Source organism: Callorhinus ursinus, unplaced genomic scaffold (genome assembly GCF_003265705.2).
Source record: "Callorhinus ursinus isolate GAN/ISIS: 27379988/994484 unplaced genomic scaffold, GSC_fseal_2.0 scaffold34, whole genome shotgun sequence".
In the NCBI taxonomy this organism is placed as follows: domain Eukaryota; kingdom Metazoa; phylum Chordata; class Mammalia; order Carnivora; family Otariidae; genus Callorhinus; species Callorhinus ursinus.
Window position 1 is genome coordinate 5569645 of NW_027397096.1, and position 19245 is coordinate 5588889.

A 19245-nucleotide genomic window follows, 5' to 3' on the forward strand; every position below is an offset into this window, starting at 1 on the left:
TCAAGTGATCTGCTTTCTGGTTCCCCATAGCCCTTAGGGCACCATGAGACTCAGAAGGGAAGAGGGGAAACTGAGACAGAACCCCCTGCATTCAGCTACACCCTAAAACCTCACAGGAAGCTGCTGAGCCGAGGTCTCAGGGTAGAGCTACAAAGGCAGAGGAGGACCAGGGCGCATGGGCTCGTTCATGCACCACACCTTTGATGAGTGACCGAAATTAAGTGTACCCTCTGCCAGGGTGCACAACAACTCACGAGGTAGGTTGTGCCATCCCCATTTTACAGATAAGGACACTGAGTCTCAGAAGGGTTACATAACTCATCCTAGGACTCACAGCTGGCAAACAGGATTGAAACCCAACTCTCTGTGATTCCAAAGGCAGTGTTCTTTATGATACACCACAGCGCTTCTCCGTATTAGGGACTGCGGGAGTGGACACCGGCAAGGGTGAGAAATAGTCTGTGGCACCCGCACAGAGATCTCTGAGCCGCGAGGCATAAGCAGGGAGGAGAGGGCCAGTGGGTAGTAGAGTGCCCACCTCACCCCCACTGTTCTAGCCTCCTCGGGCGCAAAGCCCTCGCCAGGAGGCCCTCCTCTAGCTAATGCTGTCCTTTTTGGAGAGTCCCCTCTAGGTCTCAGGGCCTCAGTGGGATGCTTTGCCTCAGAGACAGGCCCCTGGTAGAAGGAGAGGCAGCTGACAATTTATTTGCAGGAGAGGTATGGGGGAGAAGGACGTTGAGAGCAAAGAGCCAGAGAGAAGGAGGCAGAAAAGCTGAGAAGTGTGGTGTGTGTGTGTGTGTGTGTGTGTGTTGTTGATGGAGCTGGACCAAAGCACCCGGCTGCCAACAGGCTCTGCCATGTTCAAGTGCCACCTTGTTGGTGAGTGGAGGACTCAGGGAAGGCAAAGGGGCCTTCATGTTGGCCTGAGACAGACAATTAGGAAGGTAAATCCCCCAGGCCTTAACCCCCAGTGGCACAATGCAACATCGAATCAAAAGGAAACATCTGCATTATTTGTTGCCTTACATTTTTGCCTTCTTTAATCCAGAGCATAGTGAAGTTATGGGGGGGGGCGCATTTTTTACTTAAATTATATTTACTAGGATTCAACACAGGGGTACTTTCTCTTTTGTTTCTAGTTCTTGTTGCCGCTTGGTTCTTCGTATTCCTGGGCTGGTTATAAATACAACTTTTGACTTTACGACGTAAAGATTGGGAAAGTTGTGAGCGGGATTTGGGATGAGAATCAACTGGGGAGCCACCAGACTCAGGCTGGTGGTGTCGGTGATAGTGGGCGAGGGGGCTGGGGCTCTGGCAGGTCTGCCTTCGGGTCCGCACATGTGAGCGCAGAAGCGCTGGTCGGAATCTCGCAGTACGGTGACCGCAGTGAGAGTAGCCTGGACCCGGCAGGGCAGCGACAGCGCCCGCTAGGCAGGCGCGCCAGCTCAGACTCGGTCTCCTGGAATCCGAAGGCCCGGGCCGCGCAAACCCAGGAGCAGCAACCTCGCGGCGCGGGCTCGGGCGGGCCCAGGCGAGCCCCACCTCCCGAGGCGCCCGGTCCGGGGCCGCGTCGCCATTGGTCCGCACCGCCCCAGCCACCTGCCCCTACCTTAGGGGGGCGTGGTTACCTGGGCCCCGCCCCCCGAGGCTCGGGTTCCCAGACCCGGCTTCCTCCTCCGGCCCCGCCCCCGAGCCTAGGTCCCGCCCCCTTCGAGCCCCGAGCCCGGGCGCCTCGTGATGTCACGGCAGCTTTGATACAAAGAGCCCTTCGGCCCACGCGGGTCTCCCGGCAACGGGCGCGGGTGGGGGCGGGGCCGGCGCCTTCAACTGGTGCGGAAAGCGAGCGAGCGGCCACGGCGCGGCGGGGACAGTCTCTGCGCTCCCCGCCGCGTCCCTCCCCGTCCCGCCGGCCCGCGCCCGCCCGCCCCTCGCCCCTCCGCAGCGCACCGACTCGCCGCCACACGGGGGATGCGCACCCCGCCCGCCCCCGGGGGCCAGGTAAGCGGCGGCCCAGAGGCTCGGGCTCGCGGGGCTCCGGCGACGCGCACCTGGCCGCGCCGGAGGCCCCGGGGCTGGGGAAGTTGCCGGAGAGCGGAACTTTGCCCGCAGCCCGGGCGCCCGCTCCCGCCCCGGGAGTGTGCCCTCTCGGCCCTGGCCGGGGAGGTCGGGTTACCTGCGTCCTGGCGCGCTGGGCCACGGAAGAGAAGCCTCTGTCTCCGCTGCCCCCACCTGGCCCTCTGCCGGCTCCCAGGTGCGGGGGTGGGCAGGGCTAGCCCGGGGGCGCGGGGAGAGGGCGCCGCTTCTTCGGCGCGATTTCCCAAAGTGTTTTTAGAGGGATCTAGTGGACTGGGCAGGGGGCTGGTTTGCCAGGACGCCTTCCTCGGGACACCCCCGCCCCCGCTCGCAGCGTGCCTGCCCCTCCGGCACCGGTGTTGTCCCAGCTCCCTGCCCTTGGCTCCGCCGAGTCCCGGAGGGGGCTGTGCGCGGGCCAAGTTTTTCCGTAGCTCTTGGCGGCTGCACCGAGCCTGTTCCCGGGTTCCCTCGCCTCTCCGAGGGGCTCTGCCGGGCAAGGGGGAGAACCAGCCCAGTTCGGGGCTTGGGGACAGGGCCCTGGCCCTTCCCAGCCGAGACGTCTCCGAGGCCGGAGGTGTGTGCGGAGTCCCAGCTCTTTGCCCGCCGGCCCGAGAGCCTGCAGGTAGTAGTTGCTGTTGTCACAGCCGCTTCTCTGCGGGCGACTAGCGTCTCTGAGGTCTTGGCGGAGCAGCCTCTGGAGAACGAGCCATGTCTGTGCTGTGGGAACCCAGTCTGGACTCAGCCCGGTGTTCCTTCTCATCCGTGCCCACCCTCCAGTGTACCTCTTTCTCCATTTATCATTCTCCCCAGCCATGCTCTCCCACAGATGGCTGCAGGTGACACATCCCTCGCCCCGAGAGACAAGCCAGTGTTCCTTGTCTTATATACAGGCCGCCTCCTCAAAGGATTGTGAGGGGGCCGGATTCCTGGGCTCAGCCTACACTTTTTGCCTTGGCAAACAGCTGGGTTGGTTTCTGATGGTCCACCAAACCCCTCTCTTCCCTTGGTGGAGGCAGGTGCTAATCGGCTGGGTTCCAGGGAAAGGGATGGGACGTTCCCGAGGTCCTTCCCCTGGTGAAATGTGGCTGCCGGGTTAGGGAAAAGGGAATCTCAAAGCGGGGAAGGTGACCAATTATGTGTAAATCAGACCTTTGCTGTAGGGATCTCTGTCTCTCTATAACTAGCCAGCTCAGCCTTGGTGGAGTCCTTGGGTCACTGCCATTGACTGGGGTCTTGCCTTAAGCCGGGCACCAGCTTACCCAGATAGACTGGCCCAAACCTGACCCTGCTGAGCTGGCATTCATGAACTGCTTATGTGCCCAGGTGCTAGTATACAGGGACACTTCCCTGCCCCTAAGGTGTTTGCAGACTGTAGGGAGACTGAAAACCTGGGCCAAATTGTTTCCTGCCCAACTGCCCTGAGTCCTCAGGCACAGTGATATGGGTTGTCTCTGAGGTCCCTGTGACTTCACTGGAGGGGTGTATGGCCTGGAGGAATGGGGAAGCCAGGGAAGAATTTGGGACTTGTAGCAGGCATCATGGCTTGGGGAATGCCTTCTGGGGAACAGCTTTGTTATTTGGGGGGGGCCCAGGCTTTGGTGGAGGGGGTGGGGTGCATGACTAAGGCCAGCAGAGAGATAAGACTGTGCCTAGGGAGGGACCTGACTGGCCAGGCCAGGTGAGCCTGCGGGAGGTGTGACCTTTGTCCCAAGGAAGACCAGCGGGAGAGACTACCTTAAAAAGGACCTTTCATCAAGTAAGGGAAGAAAAGAAATCAGCCCGGAGCAGCTTGCCTTGGGGAGGCTCTGGGTTGCCCCTGAGAAGTTCCTGGTGGATATTCTGCTGGCCCCCACACTTGCCCATCCTTCCCTCTTTTCAGAGCACTCTGCCCCTCCCTCAGGACATTGGCCCCTTTGTGGCCTGCTAGCCCCCTTACCTACGGGTGGGACAAGCTGCCCCGCATCTAGGGCTTTCTCTTCAGCCCTCCTGGAGCCCTCCTGGCTCTCACCTTCCCGCATTCCCTCCCTCCCCCTCCAGGTGGCTAGAAACTTCCTTCCCTAGGGCTGGCAGTCCCTCTTCTGAGCTGGCCTTTTATGCCAAGGGATGTTTCGCAACTGATCTTGCTTACAGTTTTACTTCAGTTTATATGTTTTAGCTGTGGGTAGGGAGCAGGTGGAGGGGGTGAGAAAGGCTCCCAATAAGATATCAGGTGAGTGATTCCTGGAAGGCAGTCATCTCCAGACCTTGGATGGAGAGGGACAGCCTGGGCACAGGGTGCCCACTCTCTGGCCCTGTTCTCTGGCTCCTGGCACAGGGCTCAAGTGCATTTTGAAAAGGAAGCATCTTTATCTGGGCTGCCTGCTGCCTGGCGTCGGCAGTGGGGCGCAGTGCCTTGGCTTTGCCAGCCATGTACAACCCCTGGGTTTGGGCTCTGTTTTCCTCTGGGTCTGCTCCGTTGGCTCTTGACTCGAGAACGGGGCATTGATGGTATCAAATCACTGGCCTTTCCAAGGAGGAGGACTGCTTGGGTCTTTCCCCTGCCTGGTCTACCCATGGGCTAGTTCTGCCCCTTGGTCAGCTGGGCACGACAAGGCAGGCGCGTCGATTTGGCAGACCCGCCTTGTGTCTTACTGGACGTTGTGTGACCACCCGTCCCGGCTGTGGTAGAGTCAGCTCCCCTCCCAGGTGGCATTCCAGGGCACAGACCTTTCCCCATTTCTGTTTGCCCCGCCCCCACCCAGCACATCACCCGGCACAGGCAGTTCCTCCATCAGACACTGGAGCGTCTGAGTTGTGCTAGACTCTGTGCTGGGCGCCCGAGGTTCGGCAGCGGACATAGTGGCAGTCCCTGCCTTCGTGGAGCCCGCGTGGTGGCCAGTGGACAGGGCGGCTGGACCACAAGCAGGGCGGTGGGCGTTGTGGACTTAAACAGAGTGGGCAGGGAAGTCCTCGCTGAGGAGGTGGCCTCTTGGCAAAAGAGGTTGAGGCTGAGGGAGCAGCTGCTGCAAAGGCCCTGAGGTGGGGCCACAGCTGACGAGGGAGGCTGCTGCGACTGGAGAGGGAGCCAGGTTGGGGCAAGGGGCACAGGCTCAGAGAGATCAGGGACCTCTCGTGCTGCCAAGTGAGCGCCCAGACTCTAGGAGAACGGGAGGAGGTGACCAGCACACAGTCGAGACTAGAATTCCACAGGCACAAAACGCATTTTCTTGCTGTCCTCTGCAAACCCTTGCTGTTGAGGGGTTTGGGCACTGAGGCATTTCTTTTCTTTTCTTTTTTAAGATTGATTGATTGATTGATTGATTGATTATTTGACACACAGAGGGAGAGCACAAGAGGGGGGTGGGGGGCAGCAGAGGCAGAGGGAGAAGCAGGCTCCTGCAGAGCAGGGAGCCCGACGCGGGGCTTGATCCCGGGGCTCTGGGATCACGACCTGAGCTGAAGGCAGACGCTCAACCCACTGAGCGCCCCCCGCGGCGCCCCACAGGGAGGCATTTCTTGAGGAGAAGGGTCTGCATCTGGCTGTTGCTGCTGTGGACTTTCCTGTCCTTGGCCGGGGTCAGGTCGGAGAAGCCTGTCCCCGTGAGTGTGGAAGCCGTTCTTGCTGGTTGTTATTTCCACCACACAGATGGTACCAGCAGAACCTGCCTGGGTGATGCGCACACAACCGTGTGTCCGCTGGGTCCACCTCCGTGTTCCCACGGGTCTGCGCTAGCAGGGGTGCAGCAAGGCCAGTCCCCCCATCCTCTCCTTGGGCTCCTGGCCTCCCCGAGCCCCAAGGTGCTCAAGCCTTCCTTTTCCTTCCACGGGCAGCACACTTCTGGGCCCTGGTCTCCTGAGAAGCCTACTCGCCTACCTGGGCAGCAGCTTCGGGTCTAATCTCTGTCCAGCCTAGGCGCCCAGAGAGAGAGAGCGACGGAGTGTGTGTGTGTGTACAGGGAGAAAGGGGGCAACCAGAAATCTGTGCATCCTTGGAGGTTTGCGTGGAGGTCCAGAGACCCACAGACAAGGGGTCTGCGTGACCTCTGGCCCCAGCCCCATCTGGCAGGCTGGTACAAGTAACACCGTTTCCAACCCCGCTTCTCAACTTCCTTCAAGAAATGGGAAGTTTTCCGACTTTTGGCCATATTCATAATTGATTCAACCTGTTTCCTCTTCCCAGACAAGTGGGTTCTTTCCCGGCGATGTAAACATGATTCAAATGAAAACAAAGCTCTGTGGCAGTTATTATTAATAGCCGTGGCCCTGCTTCTGGGAGCCTTTCTCTTTTAAGGGACCAGAAAGAGGAAGGGCCGAACAGAACCCGAGTGGGGGAGAGTGGGTGGGAGCTCGCGCCATCTTGAGTCATCTGCTGTCACCCCCACCGTCCTCTGTGCTCTGCAAGCCTCACAGCGTGAAAAGGGAACCTGTGCTTGTGGTAGCCGGTGTGGTCTGCAGCGAACTTGGGGTAAGAGCCGGAGGGGGGATAGGCAGGGTCTGCTCTTTGCACCAGACTTCAGTGTCCCTCTTCAGATAGGAGAGACACTAGGAGCAGGTGTCTCCTTCCTACCCACTGGTTTTCCTGGGAGAAATAATCCACCTCAAAACCTGGGTGCCTCCTTTCCGTGCTCAGCCACCCAATGCCTATTTTCTTCAAGTAGAATAAAATGTTTTGGAGCCAGAAAGTACATGTGTCTAGTCCCTGGCTCTGCAGCTTGCTCGTTCTGGGACGTCAGGCAAGGCACCCTCACCTTTCTGAGCCTCTGTGGGCTGATGGCAAAGGTAAAATGAGCCCCTGCCACCCAACAAGCCCAGAGTGGGTTCTGACCCAGGCTCGGTTGGCGCCTGGTGGGTGGTTAGAGAGGCAGGATAGCGTGGTGCCCAGCAGGCTGGGCTCCGGAGTCAGGCGGCCTGTGTTCAAGTCCTGCCTGGGCCAGTGGCTACTTGTGCAATCTTAGACTGTTGACCCTTTCTGTGCCAGTTCTCCTAGGGAAAAGGAGGATGATGCTAGCCCCTCCCTCGGAAGGTGGTTCTGTGGATCACCATGTAAATGTATGAAAAGCACTTCAGACCCTGCCTGGCATATGAGGCAGCTGTTATTTTCAGTTCCTGCAAGCTTCTAGTGGTTTGATTCTTGCAACTGATAACCTTAGCGCCTAACCGAATTTCTCACGGGAAGGATGTCCGAGCAGAGGCAGGAAAGTGGTGGAGGAGAAACTCCACTTCCTCAGCTTCTGTGTTTTTTAAATAAACCAACTCGGCCTCTGCAGTTGCAGACTCTGGGGCTGGAGCGAAGTGACTGGCGCCCAGTGTGGCAATCTGGGAATGAGATGCAAAGCATGTCCCGAGGTGACAGGCAGCTCCCCGGGGCTTGGTGTGGGGCGCCGCACCTGATCCTTCCTTCCCACCCCGCCAAGGGGAAGGGGCCGCCCCTCTGCCCACCCTCCTCTCGCCAGCAGCTAGGGCCAGTCCGTCTGTCCGCCCGGGCCAGCCGGAAAGCCAGCCTGGAACAGTGTGCCCATCTGCCAGTGCCAGCCCCCAGGGTCTTATTAAAGCATCACGACTTTGGCAGCCCACAGGGTGCCTAGAGATCGGGAGGGGGCCAGACAGAACGATGTGGACTGTCAGCCACAGGGCCATGTTGCGTGACTGCCCTTGGCCGTGTTCCAAGTAGCAAGCCTACCTGTTCATCTAGCTTGGCGGCTCTGAGGTCTACAGCTCCACGGAGGCGAAGCGGGCCGGGGTGGGTGGTGGTCAGGCCGGGCTCTGCTGCTAATATTAAGTAACCTTGAATGGAAACCCTCCTGGTGAAATGAGGGTTCTTGTTGACAGGCAGGTCTGGCCAGCACATTTTTGTGTGATTATCTACAAGGTTGCGTCGGTTATTAGCAAAGAAGGATCTTGCAACAGCTAGGCGTGCATGTGTGTGTGCAGGTGCTTGTGAGGAGTTGTCCTCTACCCCTCAAGTCCCACGCCCAGTCCAAGGAACTGTGCCTGAGTCCCCATTCCCCACTATACTCCTGCCGTGTTTTACAGATCCTAAGACACTCTTTTTCTCCCCCCATGTTTTAACATCTCAAGTTGGTATGAGTCGTACATTCGCTGGTGTGCTTTCATTTAATCGGCAGTGCTGTTTCTTTCTCAGGGTACTTGGAATAACAGTGCATCTTAAAATCAAAGGCATCTTGGACTTAATGAAACACAAACTAGGTAACCTCTAGAGAACTTACGTAACCTGCCCAGTTTTTTCAAGGAAGGGAGCAGAGCCACCTTGCAGTGGTGGGAGGGTTATGTGAGGGGACACTCACTATGATGTGGTTCAACGGAACAAGGTTGGCCCCCAGGCCGACCTGGGCTCTGATTCCCGCTTTGCCGCACACGAGCAGTGTGACCTTGGGCGAGTAGAGCAACCTCTCTGAGCCTCACGTTCTTTCTGTGTCAGATGCTGATCCTGGCTCCACAGTTGTCATGATTGTGCATAAGGCGTCTTCCCTGTCTCTCTCTTGCTGGGTCTCAACTAAGGTCTCAACTGCCCTGTTCCAACTGGACTAGGGGGGGAAGTGAGGGCAGAGAGTGGGTTACTGGCCTTCCCAAGGTAGCAGAGGGAGAGGGCTATTATTTATCGGGGCTTCTTGACTCAGTTTCTAATCCTTGAACATCATCTTTTCCTTCCTTTCTTTCCCTCCTCCTCCCACTTTGCCTGAGTTTTCATTTTCACATGTGTTTCCTTTTAGCAATTCTCCTTCCAATCTCTCTCCTCTCCCTTTCTGTCAAATCTCCCCGCATGCAGCCTCTTTGAAGCTCCCCATGGAGGGGAAGGGGAGGGAGTTCTGCCTGGTGGCCAGGGTGGCACAGGCCCCAGGAGCCTCCTCTGGCAGTCATCCGTGGTCTAGTGTGCTGTGGTCCTTGCAGCCTCCAGCTCAAGCCCACGTTCTGGTGCCAGCCGCCTTGCTCCCTCCTGTGCCCGTGGCCTCCACGGCCCGACCTGAGAGCCCGTTCCAGTGCTGTGTGTTGGACACTGCCATCACTGAGAGTAGTCCGTCTTTTCCGTACCCTTTTTGCTGCATTAAAATCAGACCCGTTCACATCCCAGCCCTGCTGGCTCTGTGACCTTTGGCAGGTTACTTGACCTCTCTGAGCCTGAGTTTTCCCATCTGAATGGTGGTTGATGCACAAAAGTACCTGGTACGTGCTAGGTGCTTAATAGATGTATTCTTTCCTGGTCCTCCTCAAATGGTTAAGACCACTTTATGTTTCTTTAGGGCTCCGGGGGACGGAGGCGCTTGGGGTGGGGAACTGCAGGGGTGAAGGCACAGGGACCCGCGTGAGCAGGATGCATCGGGCAGCGTGGCTAGCCTCGGGGAGGGAATGGAGTGAGCGGTCAGGACCTCTGCACCTTTGGGGAATGGGGTTGACGAGGTGGGCTGCTCGTTCAGAGAGCAGTGGGCTGAGTGTGAGACACTGGGTGACAGCCATGTGGGGGTATCCAGCTGATAGTGGGCCATCCCGAGCAGGGCCTCAGTGAGAGATGCTGGCTGAAGGGGGGCTCTCAGAGCAGGAGGTGGTTTCAAACCCCATTCTTGTCAGAAAGTCCCTCTGTCTCTCCCCCTCCTGAGATCCTGATGAAAGCCGGTAGCCCAGCTCCGTCAGTTTTGTGTATGGTGGCCAGGTTCCCAGCCCCCTCCTTGATGAGGTGCTATTTGGGCTCTGGCACAGGGTGGACCTCTGTCCTTTGTGTGTGGCAAGGGCTATGATGAATTCACTAGCCCCGAGAGAAACCGGGCTGGGGGGGCGCGACTTTGCTTATAGAGCGCCTGTATCAGCTGGTGTGGTGGCCCCTTTGGAACCCCCCAGGAAGCAAGGCCACCACACAGCTCCTTACTGGGGACAGGGGCAACCAGTGGGTCAGTTGTGCCAAGGCTGGGATGGGAAAATTTCCCCTCTGGGTAATCCGTCTCTCCTTAAAGTGGTATATAAGGGCTGGGGAGGATAAGACCACCTCACCCGGCGTCCCAGGGAGGGAGTCATGGGAGCAGAGAAGGGGCTTATGGGGCTTGTGCCTAGAGATGGCTGTAGGGCTCTAGTTGCTCGGTTCTGGGCTGGGGAAGGTGTGCATGGAGGGGAAGGATTGCCCCCCCCCATACAGTGACTTTCTGCCTGGGGCTTGTTTAGGGACGGGCCTTTGTGGCATGGGGAGAAATTGTGTTTCAGGCATAAGGAGCCAAAGCATGGGGGTGGTGATCATGTCAGACAAGAGCTTGGGGTACAAGGGGAGGGATCATGTCCTGAGGCTGAGACCAGCTGACCAGCTGGACAGGGCTATGTGTGCTAGGCTGAGACGGCCTGGTTTTGCGGCCACTGGAAAGCTAGCGCCTGGGCTCTTTGATGGGGACCTTAATGGACAGTCCGTAGCCTTGTACCCACCCTGGGCACCTCCTGCCCTCTGAGCCCCAAGCCATGGCTCGTGGTCAGACTCAGAGCTCTCACCTGTTCTGCCTCGGGACAGTCTGGGAAGGGACCCGAGCTGGCTCCGCCTCCCTGGCCCGTGGCCCCCAAGCTGCACTCTGGCCAGCGATGCTCTAGTGAGCCCGGGTGTGAGACAGCAGCCCCGGGGACACCCGGCCCCAGGAGCTGGACCTGGCAGAGGCAGGAAGACAGAAGGGAGCACCTGACCAGAGCCAGCTGGCACACTGCGGGGGCTCTGGGATGATGGGAAATGCCTGGAGGTTATAAAAGTAGAGGCAGGGGGGCTGTGGGCCGTGGCCTGCCTGATCCCAGTCTGTCTGCCCTGGAAGCTCTGGCCATCGGCTGTGGGTGAACACTGGCGCACTCTGCTTCGCCTTCCCAACCTGAAGGGTTCCATGCAGAGAGGGGGTGAGGGAGGTACCTGCCCCAGCTCCAGATGGTCGGTTAGCTCTGTTCAGGTGTGCTCTCCTTGAAGCAGATCGTGGCCTCGTTTGAGGGTGCCTGGTGAAGGAATACTGCTCGGCCCACCTGGCGGAGCTGGCCTGGGCCCCAGCCGCCCACCCCAAGCTCCTCTCTACGCCCTCCTTAGCATGAGGGTGAAACATGGAGCCCCCAAAGCGAGGCCCACAAACTCTTGACTGTGTGAGTAATTAAGCCCTCACTTCAAACAGCCACATCTTTAAAAGCTATAATTTGTAGCCCAAAATAGCTGCCTCTTCAAAGAGCCTGGAGAGCCCTTGATGTGTACCCCTTTCAACCTGCAGCCTGTTAATTCGCCTTTGACATTTGAGTAGCCCGACACCTGGCTTTGGTTTTCGGAGCAACAGATCCCATGGCCGGGTGGGAACTGCTGCGTCCCAGCGTGTACTTGGGAAATCCTTTTTGGAGAATTTGGACAGGGTGATTGATGTCCGGGGGTTCCTGGTTCGGGTTTACGTGGCTCAACCTTGTTGTGTGACAGCAGGGCCATAGAGAAAAATCACAGCATAACTTCAGGGGAAGGTAGATTCAACTCCATGGACATCGGGTCCTTACCTATAAGGATGAGCTGGTACTTACGTGCAGGGATTTTGGGGGAAGAAAATGAGGCCACCTTGGTAGAGCACAGAACGGACGCTGGCCACTTGGTGGGTCCTCCCATGTGTCCCCTTCCCCTAGTCGGCCTCTGATGTAGACCGGTCTTGTGGATTCGGGTAGGTGCGTGGGGGCCAGGGGAGGGGGTGGGCCTCGGCTCACAGGAAACACCTCCCTTGACCTGCATCTTCTCCATCAGCTGACATGCCTGGAATTCTTGGGGCTGGCTGCTGGGCTTGGTTTCCAGATGTGGAAGCAATTTGAGTTCTGTTTTCCTAATCCCCAACAGTTTGCCTCTCAGGTCCACGTTCTCACTTGAAAATCAAGACTGTTGGCTCTGTTTGGGGGCTGGAGTTAGGCTAGATGGCCTCTTTGGATCCTTTTTGCTCAGGAGGTAGGTTCACTGAGGCACTCTGATCTGGGACCCAGGGCTTTGTTAGGACAGCCACACCCCGTCAAGGGCTTGTTCCCCACGGGAGCAGAAGTTCACCCTGGGGCCACCTCCCCTGTGGTTTTTCCTTGGAGATGGGTTGCTTAGCCAGATTCAGCTGCAGCATCTGCCTGACCCTGGACAGCCAGCCTTGAAGGGGGAGGCGGACTCCAGTCCTGGCCGTGTCTGAGGAAGGCTGGTGTTCCAGCAAAGCAAGGTGCCCACGTGTCCCAGGAGTGGTGAGGGCCCTCCTTCCCAAACTGACCACAGCGCAGGGAAGAAATCTGCTCTGGATTCCAAGTAACCAGAAATACCGTCTGGCATGGAGAAACTGGTAATATATCGTTCAATTACTGAGTGCTCCTGGCCACAGAGGTGGCCTGCCCTGAGTCAAAATATGGCTCCAGGGCTGTGGATGGGCATGGGCCTGTGGTTCCAGGCCTAACTGCTGATCCCTCCTCTTGTAAACCATTCACTTTTTAGGTAAAATAACTTTGACATTTGTATTATAACTACACTAAATATAGTTCTGGGCAAACAGAAATTGCCTTTGCAGTTTTAAATGTCTCTGGCTGAACTCCATGTATACTTTTCCTTTAAAATTAAAATATAATACCTATACTGTTGAGGTAACACGAGAAATAAAAATAGTTTACTTAGATTTATATATATAGTGTTTCTGAAACATCATCGTGATAATTACAGATCCACCAAGCTTCAGCTTCAGCAAAATATAGTCTCTTTAGAAATCTCAGTATCTCAAAATGATCATGACAGAGAAGGCAACATTTCTTTTGAGGAGAGACAAAAACAAACCAACCCCCAATCTCTTGACGAGATTCTAGAGATCCAGTAGTTCTCTTTGGAGGTTGAATTGAATTGACCGAGAAGGAATTTGCCTTTATTATCAGGGTGGGGAGGTGGGGGCCAAGTCCAGGTGGGGCCGAGGGTCTCCATACAGGCTTCCGAGTGGGGGAAGGAAAGGGTAAGTACCACAGACCGGCTGCCTTGAACAACTGAAATGAATTTTTTCACAATTCTGGAGGCTAACCTTGAAGATCGAGGTGTCAGCAGGGTTGGTTTCTTCTGAGGCCTCTCTCCTTGGCTTGCAGATGGCTGGCTTCTCCCTGTGTCTTCACATCGGGTGTGTGTGTATGTATGTGTGTGTATGTGTGTGTGTGTGTGTGTGTGTGTGTGTATGTGTCTCCTAATCTCCTTCTCATAAGGATGCCAGGTGATTGAATTAGGGCCTACCATGATGCCTTCATTTTAATGTAATTGCTTCTTTAAAGACCCTATCTCCAAAAACAGTCACACTTGAAGGTACTGGGATTGGGACTTCAGCATATGAATTTGGGGGTGATGGGACACAGTTCAGCCCATAACAGAAAGTTCTCTGGAGCCATCCTCCAAGGGGAGGAGGAAGAAAAGTGTGAGCGGAGCCTGGCATCCAGGGAGAGCCCTGAGTGGAGGGGATGGGAGGCAGTTCTGCCTGCAGGCAGAGGCCCACTCTTGGTTATGGGCCCTTTGGGGTGTCTCTTGGCCAAGGGCTACCTTCAGAAGAGGTTCCAGTGTTCTGACTCATGATTCACCTTCTAGAGGCTGAGCCACCATTGCTGCCTGATCTGACCATTCAGAACCTAGACTGCTCCCCATTCAGCTCATGGGGTTTTGACCCTTGGGGTTGTGTTGGCCCACTAGGCTCCCTGTTTCTGCTGACTCTTGTCTCTGGGATGTAGCATTCTTTAAGGATGGCTTCACTTTTGCATATTCCTTTTATTTTTATTTTTATTTATTTATTTTTTTTTTTAAAGATTTTATTTATTTGACAGAGAGAGACACAGCGAGAGAGGGAACACAAGCAGGGGGAGTGGGAGAGGGAGAAGCAGGCTTCCCGCGGAGCAGGGAGCCCGATGCGGGGCTCGATCCCAGGACCCTGGGATCATGACCTGAGCCGAAGGCAGACGCTTAACGACTGAGCCACCCAGGTGCCCCATGCATATTCCTTTTAAATAGAGCTAAATTTGTCAGAGATTATACACTTTTCCTTAACCAGTTCAGCAAGTTTGGGGTAACTGTCTTTCATGTTTTACGTATGTGTCTTTTAACATACTGAAAAAAATAAGAGCTGTAAGAACCGACTGTGGGAAGCCACTGAGGGTGGGTCCACCAAGTCTGTGTCGCTCCCCAGGGTTTTGCCTGAAGCACCCCATCCCAGCCCCCATGGTTCCAGAGCCCACCTTCCAGCCCCTCCAGTGGTCGGGACTCCATCAGCCACACAAGAGGACCCCCACAGTGTTTCACGTGGAGCCCAAACCAGCCCCTGCAACCAGGACAGACCATCATGGAGCTGGTTGGGGGGATGGGGGAAGAGGGAAGACTGCCCCAGCAAGGATTTGCGCACCCCGGTTGCCCTCCAGTGCTGTGACCATATTGGCTTTCTCTCTCCGTGTAACTTTCCCTAAACCGTTTGAAAGGAAGTTAGGCAAGATGGTATCAAAACTAAGGGTATGTCTTCTTCATAACTATTAGCAAGCACACAGGGCGCCTGGGTGGCTCAGTTGGTTAAGCGACTGCCTTCGGCTCAGGTCAGGATCCTGGAGTCCCGGGATCGAGTCCCGCATCGGGCTCCCTGCTCGGCGGGGAGTCTGCCTCTCCCTCTGACCCTCCCCCCTCTCGTGCTCTCTCTCTCTCATTCTCTCTCTCAAATAAATAAATAAAATATTTAAAAAAAAACTATTAGCAAGCATAATTAGCAAACATCATCCCCTAATACCACCCAATATCTAGTCCATACTCCAGCTTCCATTTTGACCCCAATAGGTCTTGCTAGCTCGGTGGTGGTTGGCTTATTTGTTTGAGCTGGGATCTAATCAAGATTAACGGTTAGCTTTTGTGCCTCTTGATTTAATCTAAAACAGCAGTTCTCATAGTGTGGTCCTGGGACCATCAGCATCACCTAAGAACTTGTTAGAAACGCACCTTTTAAAGATTTTATTGATTTATTTGAGAGCGAGAGAGCCAGAGAGTGAGCACGAGCGGAGGGGAGGGGTAGAGGCACAAGCAGGCTCCCCACTAAGGGGGCCCGAGGATGTGGGGTTCCATCCCAGAACCCTGAGCCGAAGGCAGACGCTTAACCGACTGAGCCACCCGAGCACCCCTAGTAGGAGTTAGGTCTTAAGGCTTCATTAGAATTGAGTAGGGGAGGCTGTGTCCTTCATCTTGTGCCCAGTCAGGAGGCCGATGTCTGTTCCCAATTAGTGATGCTAGGTTTAATCACTGTATTAAAGTGACAATAGCTTATTTTCTCCACAGTCAAGATATTGGGGGGTAGAGGGTGTTTGGAGGGTGTCAGGTGGTTCTTTGGTACTGTGCCAGCATCCAGTTCCTCGTCAACCTTCGATCCAGCAGTTTTACTCTACAGTTGGGGACAGCATGCGATTTGCGTCAGCTCTCATTTGCGTGGTTCACGCCTTCTGTCTCCCTTCTAATTCTTTTGTTTGCCCCATCAGTTACCAAGAGAGATGAACTAAAATCTCCACCTTTATTCATTTGTTTATTTGAAAGTAAGCTCTGGGCCCAACTTGGGGCTTGAACTCCTGACCTTGAGATCAAGAGTCACATGCTCTACCCACTGAGCCAGGAGGGTGCCCCGTCATCCTTTTATTTTTGGCCTGTGTCCTGATGTTTATACTGTGTCACTTGTAAATGGCACGTAGTTGTTGTTTTTATCTAGTCAGACAGTGTTTGTTTATTTTTTTTAAAGATTTTATTTATTTATTTGAGAGAGAGAGAGAATGAGAGAGAGAGAGCACATGAGAGGGGGGAGGGTCAGAGGGAGAAGCAGACTCCCCGCTGAGCAGGGAGCCCGATGCGGGACTCGATCCCGGGACTCCAGGATCATGACCTGAGCCGAAGGCAGTCGCTTAACCAACTGAGCCACCCAGGCGCCCTGACAGTGTTTGTTTATTAACAGTATGGTTTATTCCATTTTCATGTACTGCATTGTTACTGTGGTTGAGTTACGATCTTTGGTCTTCTTTTACTCCTTTTTTTCTGTATCCTTTTGGATGACTTCATTTTTTATTCCTTTTTTTCCCCTCCATTTTTAGTAATACATTTTTAATTTTTAACTGACTTTTGAAATGCTTTGACATGTTCTTGGAGTAGAAGCGGCGTGGTGGGGAAAGGGGGCTTGGAGGGTCTCCCAGTGGAGTGCATGACCCCACTGCGACGGGTGTTCCCAATGGGGTCCAGGGTCTGGCCCACAGCCTAACAGGCTTGAGAACCAGATCTTGTTGGCCCTTCCCTCACCCCTTTGGGACTTGGGTGCCACCCATGCCCACAGATTGTCTCTAGAGGGACACGCAGAGCCAGAGCACCAGCTGACTGACTGACGGTGAGAAGTGTACCCTGGCAGTGAGCTTGGGCAGCCCACCTCTCCCCGTCGACCACAGGCTCCTGGAAGCTTGCTGTGATCAGAAGTGTGGTGGGTGAACCTGGACACAGGGGAGCTGGTTAGAAGGTCCGAGTGGCCATTGGATGATCTCTAGCCCTGGTGCCAGCTACGTCGGACCCCACAGCCTTTGGGGCAGGCCGGCCATGCGGGGCAGGCAGACCAGACCAGACCAGACCCCTCTGGCCAGTGCCCGGGTGGACGCTGCCAGGGCCTGCTGTAGACTCTCCCTGTCAGCCCCTTCCTGGGGAAATATTAGATCCCTAACGACTCAGTCCCCCTGCTCTGCCACTGTGTAATTTGCTTACTCCTGGTCTTAGGTTAGCTGCCAGGGGGGCTGTTGGATACCCTCATTTCTGAGTTTTTCTCGGAGCTACATCATGCCCTGTCTTTCTCCTGCACGCCTGTGACACTACCTGAGCAGCTGCGTCTGTTGAGGGAGCGGAAGTGTGAGACTGGGGAAAAGCCTATGCAAGAGTTGTGCGTAAGAGCATGGGAAAGAAGGCCCTGTGGGCTTCCACACCCCTTCCACTGTGGGGGCGTGTGCAGGGCCTCCTTATCCGAGTGCCTTTGCTCTGTGCAAATGGCCTGGGAGCTCTTGAGAAACTCGAGCCTTACTTTCTCTTTCTCTTTTCAGTACCAGCTTGAGCTTCCACAGCCGGTGGGGGCCAGATCCGGGACTGAACCCCGTCTGCCTGAGAGCCTCAGTTCTCCCATCTGTAAAACTGGGTGACTTAGGACTTCCAGGGGCCAGGGAAGGAAGTGCATGACACAGGGGTGGTTCCTGGCCACTCTCTGATCTGGCCCCTGGGGACGGGAACATGGCAGTCTGTCCTGTCTTCTTGACGTTGGCCTCCCCCACCGGTGTGGGACGCTTGGGCTTTCATCTGACCGTATGCAGTCAGTCCCCAAGGCTGGCCAAGACAGGCGAAAAATGAACTCTAATGGCTTGGTGACCTGGTGCTCCTCAGTTTGCCCTTGACCTTGTTGGGGAAGAGCCGGGGCCTTGTATCTGAGGCAAGGTTACTTCTGTTCCGAAGTCAGGGCTTCGGAAACTTACCTCCCCCTTTATTCCCACCCTCGCCCCTTGACCGCATCTGAGCCACCCTTTGTTGAGCGAGAACCTTATCAGCCACTGATGAGCACCGACCTCCCACCTGCAGAGTAAGGCCTGGCTTCGGGGCAGGGGTTGGCAGCCACAAACAGGCGGCGGGCACGGCCCGGATTGCTTACTAATCTCTGCTGCTGCCGTGCCTGGCTGGGTGGCTGAGCCGCAGTGGTGGGAAGGGGATCCTGGCGCAGGTGAGCCAATCCCTGCTATCTGGACCTGGGGGCGTTGGCATCCGCAAGCTAGCTCCTTAGTCTTCTGCTACCCATGGGGAAGACCCAGGGAGACTGCGAGCATGCCTGTCACACTTCCTGGGCAGGGGGCTGGCTGGGATTGTGACAAGGGATTTCATCCCCAGCCCCCCTTCCCCCTGACACCTGTTCAGCATCACCCAGACAGCAATCCTGGCTTCTCCCCTGCACCAGGCTTGGTTTGTGTCCACCACCTCCCTGCTCCCCACCCACCTTCCACGTGTGCCTGCTGGTGCCTGGCTGCAAAGGGGAGCTGGGATGTGCCCAGTTGGGCTATTTTTACCCAGCCCTGTCCCCACCGAGCTGTTCTTTGGCTCTGAGTTACTGCCTGGGAAGCGAAGCCGCTGCCAGGGCTGGGGGTGGGTGAGCCAGAGCCTCCGAGCCTCCTGGACCCCCTTGCCCAGGCAGTGTCTCATCCTAACACTTACTAAAGTGTGTAATTAACGTGCAGAGAGACCTTCCAAGAGCGTATGTAGAAGATGGCCCTGGGGGGGAGAGAGGAGGCACCTGCACCTCTGTAACTTGCAGACTTCAGGCCTCCAGAAGCTTGAACCCAGCCGAACTCCACCTGGTGTGTCACTGTGGGTCAACGGGATAGGGTCCCAGGGGGGCGGGCGTGGCGGAGACGGAGTCGGATAGAGGCCATTAGGCCTGGAGACACCCCTGGTTGTCTTCTCTCAACACACTGAAGACCATAATAGCTCAACTTTATTGATCCTTTTCTGTGTGTGCTTAGCACGTGTACTAACTCATTTCCTGATGACCGTTAACTCCCTTCTGCAGATGGGGAAACTGAGGCACGGAGCAGTTCAGTAAACCTAAGGTTGCAGAGCTGAGGGGTGGAGCTGGGGTTTGAACCCAGTGGGTCCACCTCCAGAGCTTGCTCCCAACACTGCTCTGCCCCCCTCTCCTCTCTGCCATGTTCCCAACATCCGTGAGGTATGAGGCACTGTTCTACGTAGGTTCTCTACGGCAGCCTTGCCAGCTGGGTGTTTCCAGCTCTGTTTGTAGATGAGGTTCAGAGACTGAACAGCTCCTCCGGGGTTGCACGGTGGCCAGTGAGCATGCCAGCTGGGCACCTGGGCCTCGGGGTTGCCACAGTTGGGCTCTTCCCAGCCCCCCATTCTCCGGCGCAGTTTGCTGCCACGGGCACTTGCCGCTCACCTGCCATGTGCCTCCTGCGGTGCTGATGCTGGGGGTTCGGACGCAGACGTCCCCATGGTGATCCCCCGGAGGGCCTGCCTTCTCGCGGGGAACGTAGGAGTGGGGTCCCTTGGAGTCTGTGCCCTAGCTGCCATGAAAATGGAGTAATGGTGTGTGTGACTTGGAGGTGGCATCCCACTAGGGCCGCGGGGGGTTGGGGAGAGCCCGATGAAGTCCTGGTGTCTGGGCCCTGCTGCACCCCCCCGCC

At 56.1% G+C, this 19245-nt stretch overlaps 1 protein-coding gene across 3 annotated transcripts in view; it reads left to right on the forward strand.

Moving 5' to 3' along the window:
- Positions 1 to 19245, forward strand: part of RAB11FIP4 (RAB11 family interacting protein 4) — a 115508-nt gene that overhangs the window by 76024 nt on the left and 20239 nt on the right. Inside the window, exon 1 of one of the 3 annotated variants that reach the window (XM_073879389.1) lies at positions 1730 to 1998. The exons of the other annotated variants lie outside the window; for them this stretch is intronic. Within the exon in view, the coding sequence (XP_073735490.1) occupies positions 1969 to 1998 (30 nt within the window). The 5' untranslated portion in view covers positions 1730 to 1968. Of the gene's footprint in view, positions 1 to 1729; positions 1999 to 19245 lie in introns of those variants that run through there. 3 annotated transcript variants of the gene reach the window in all.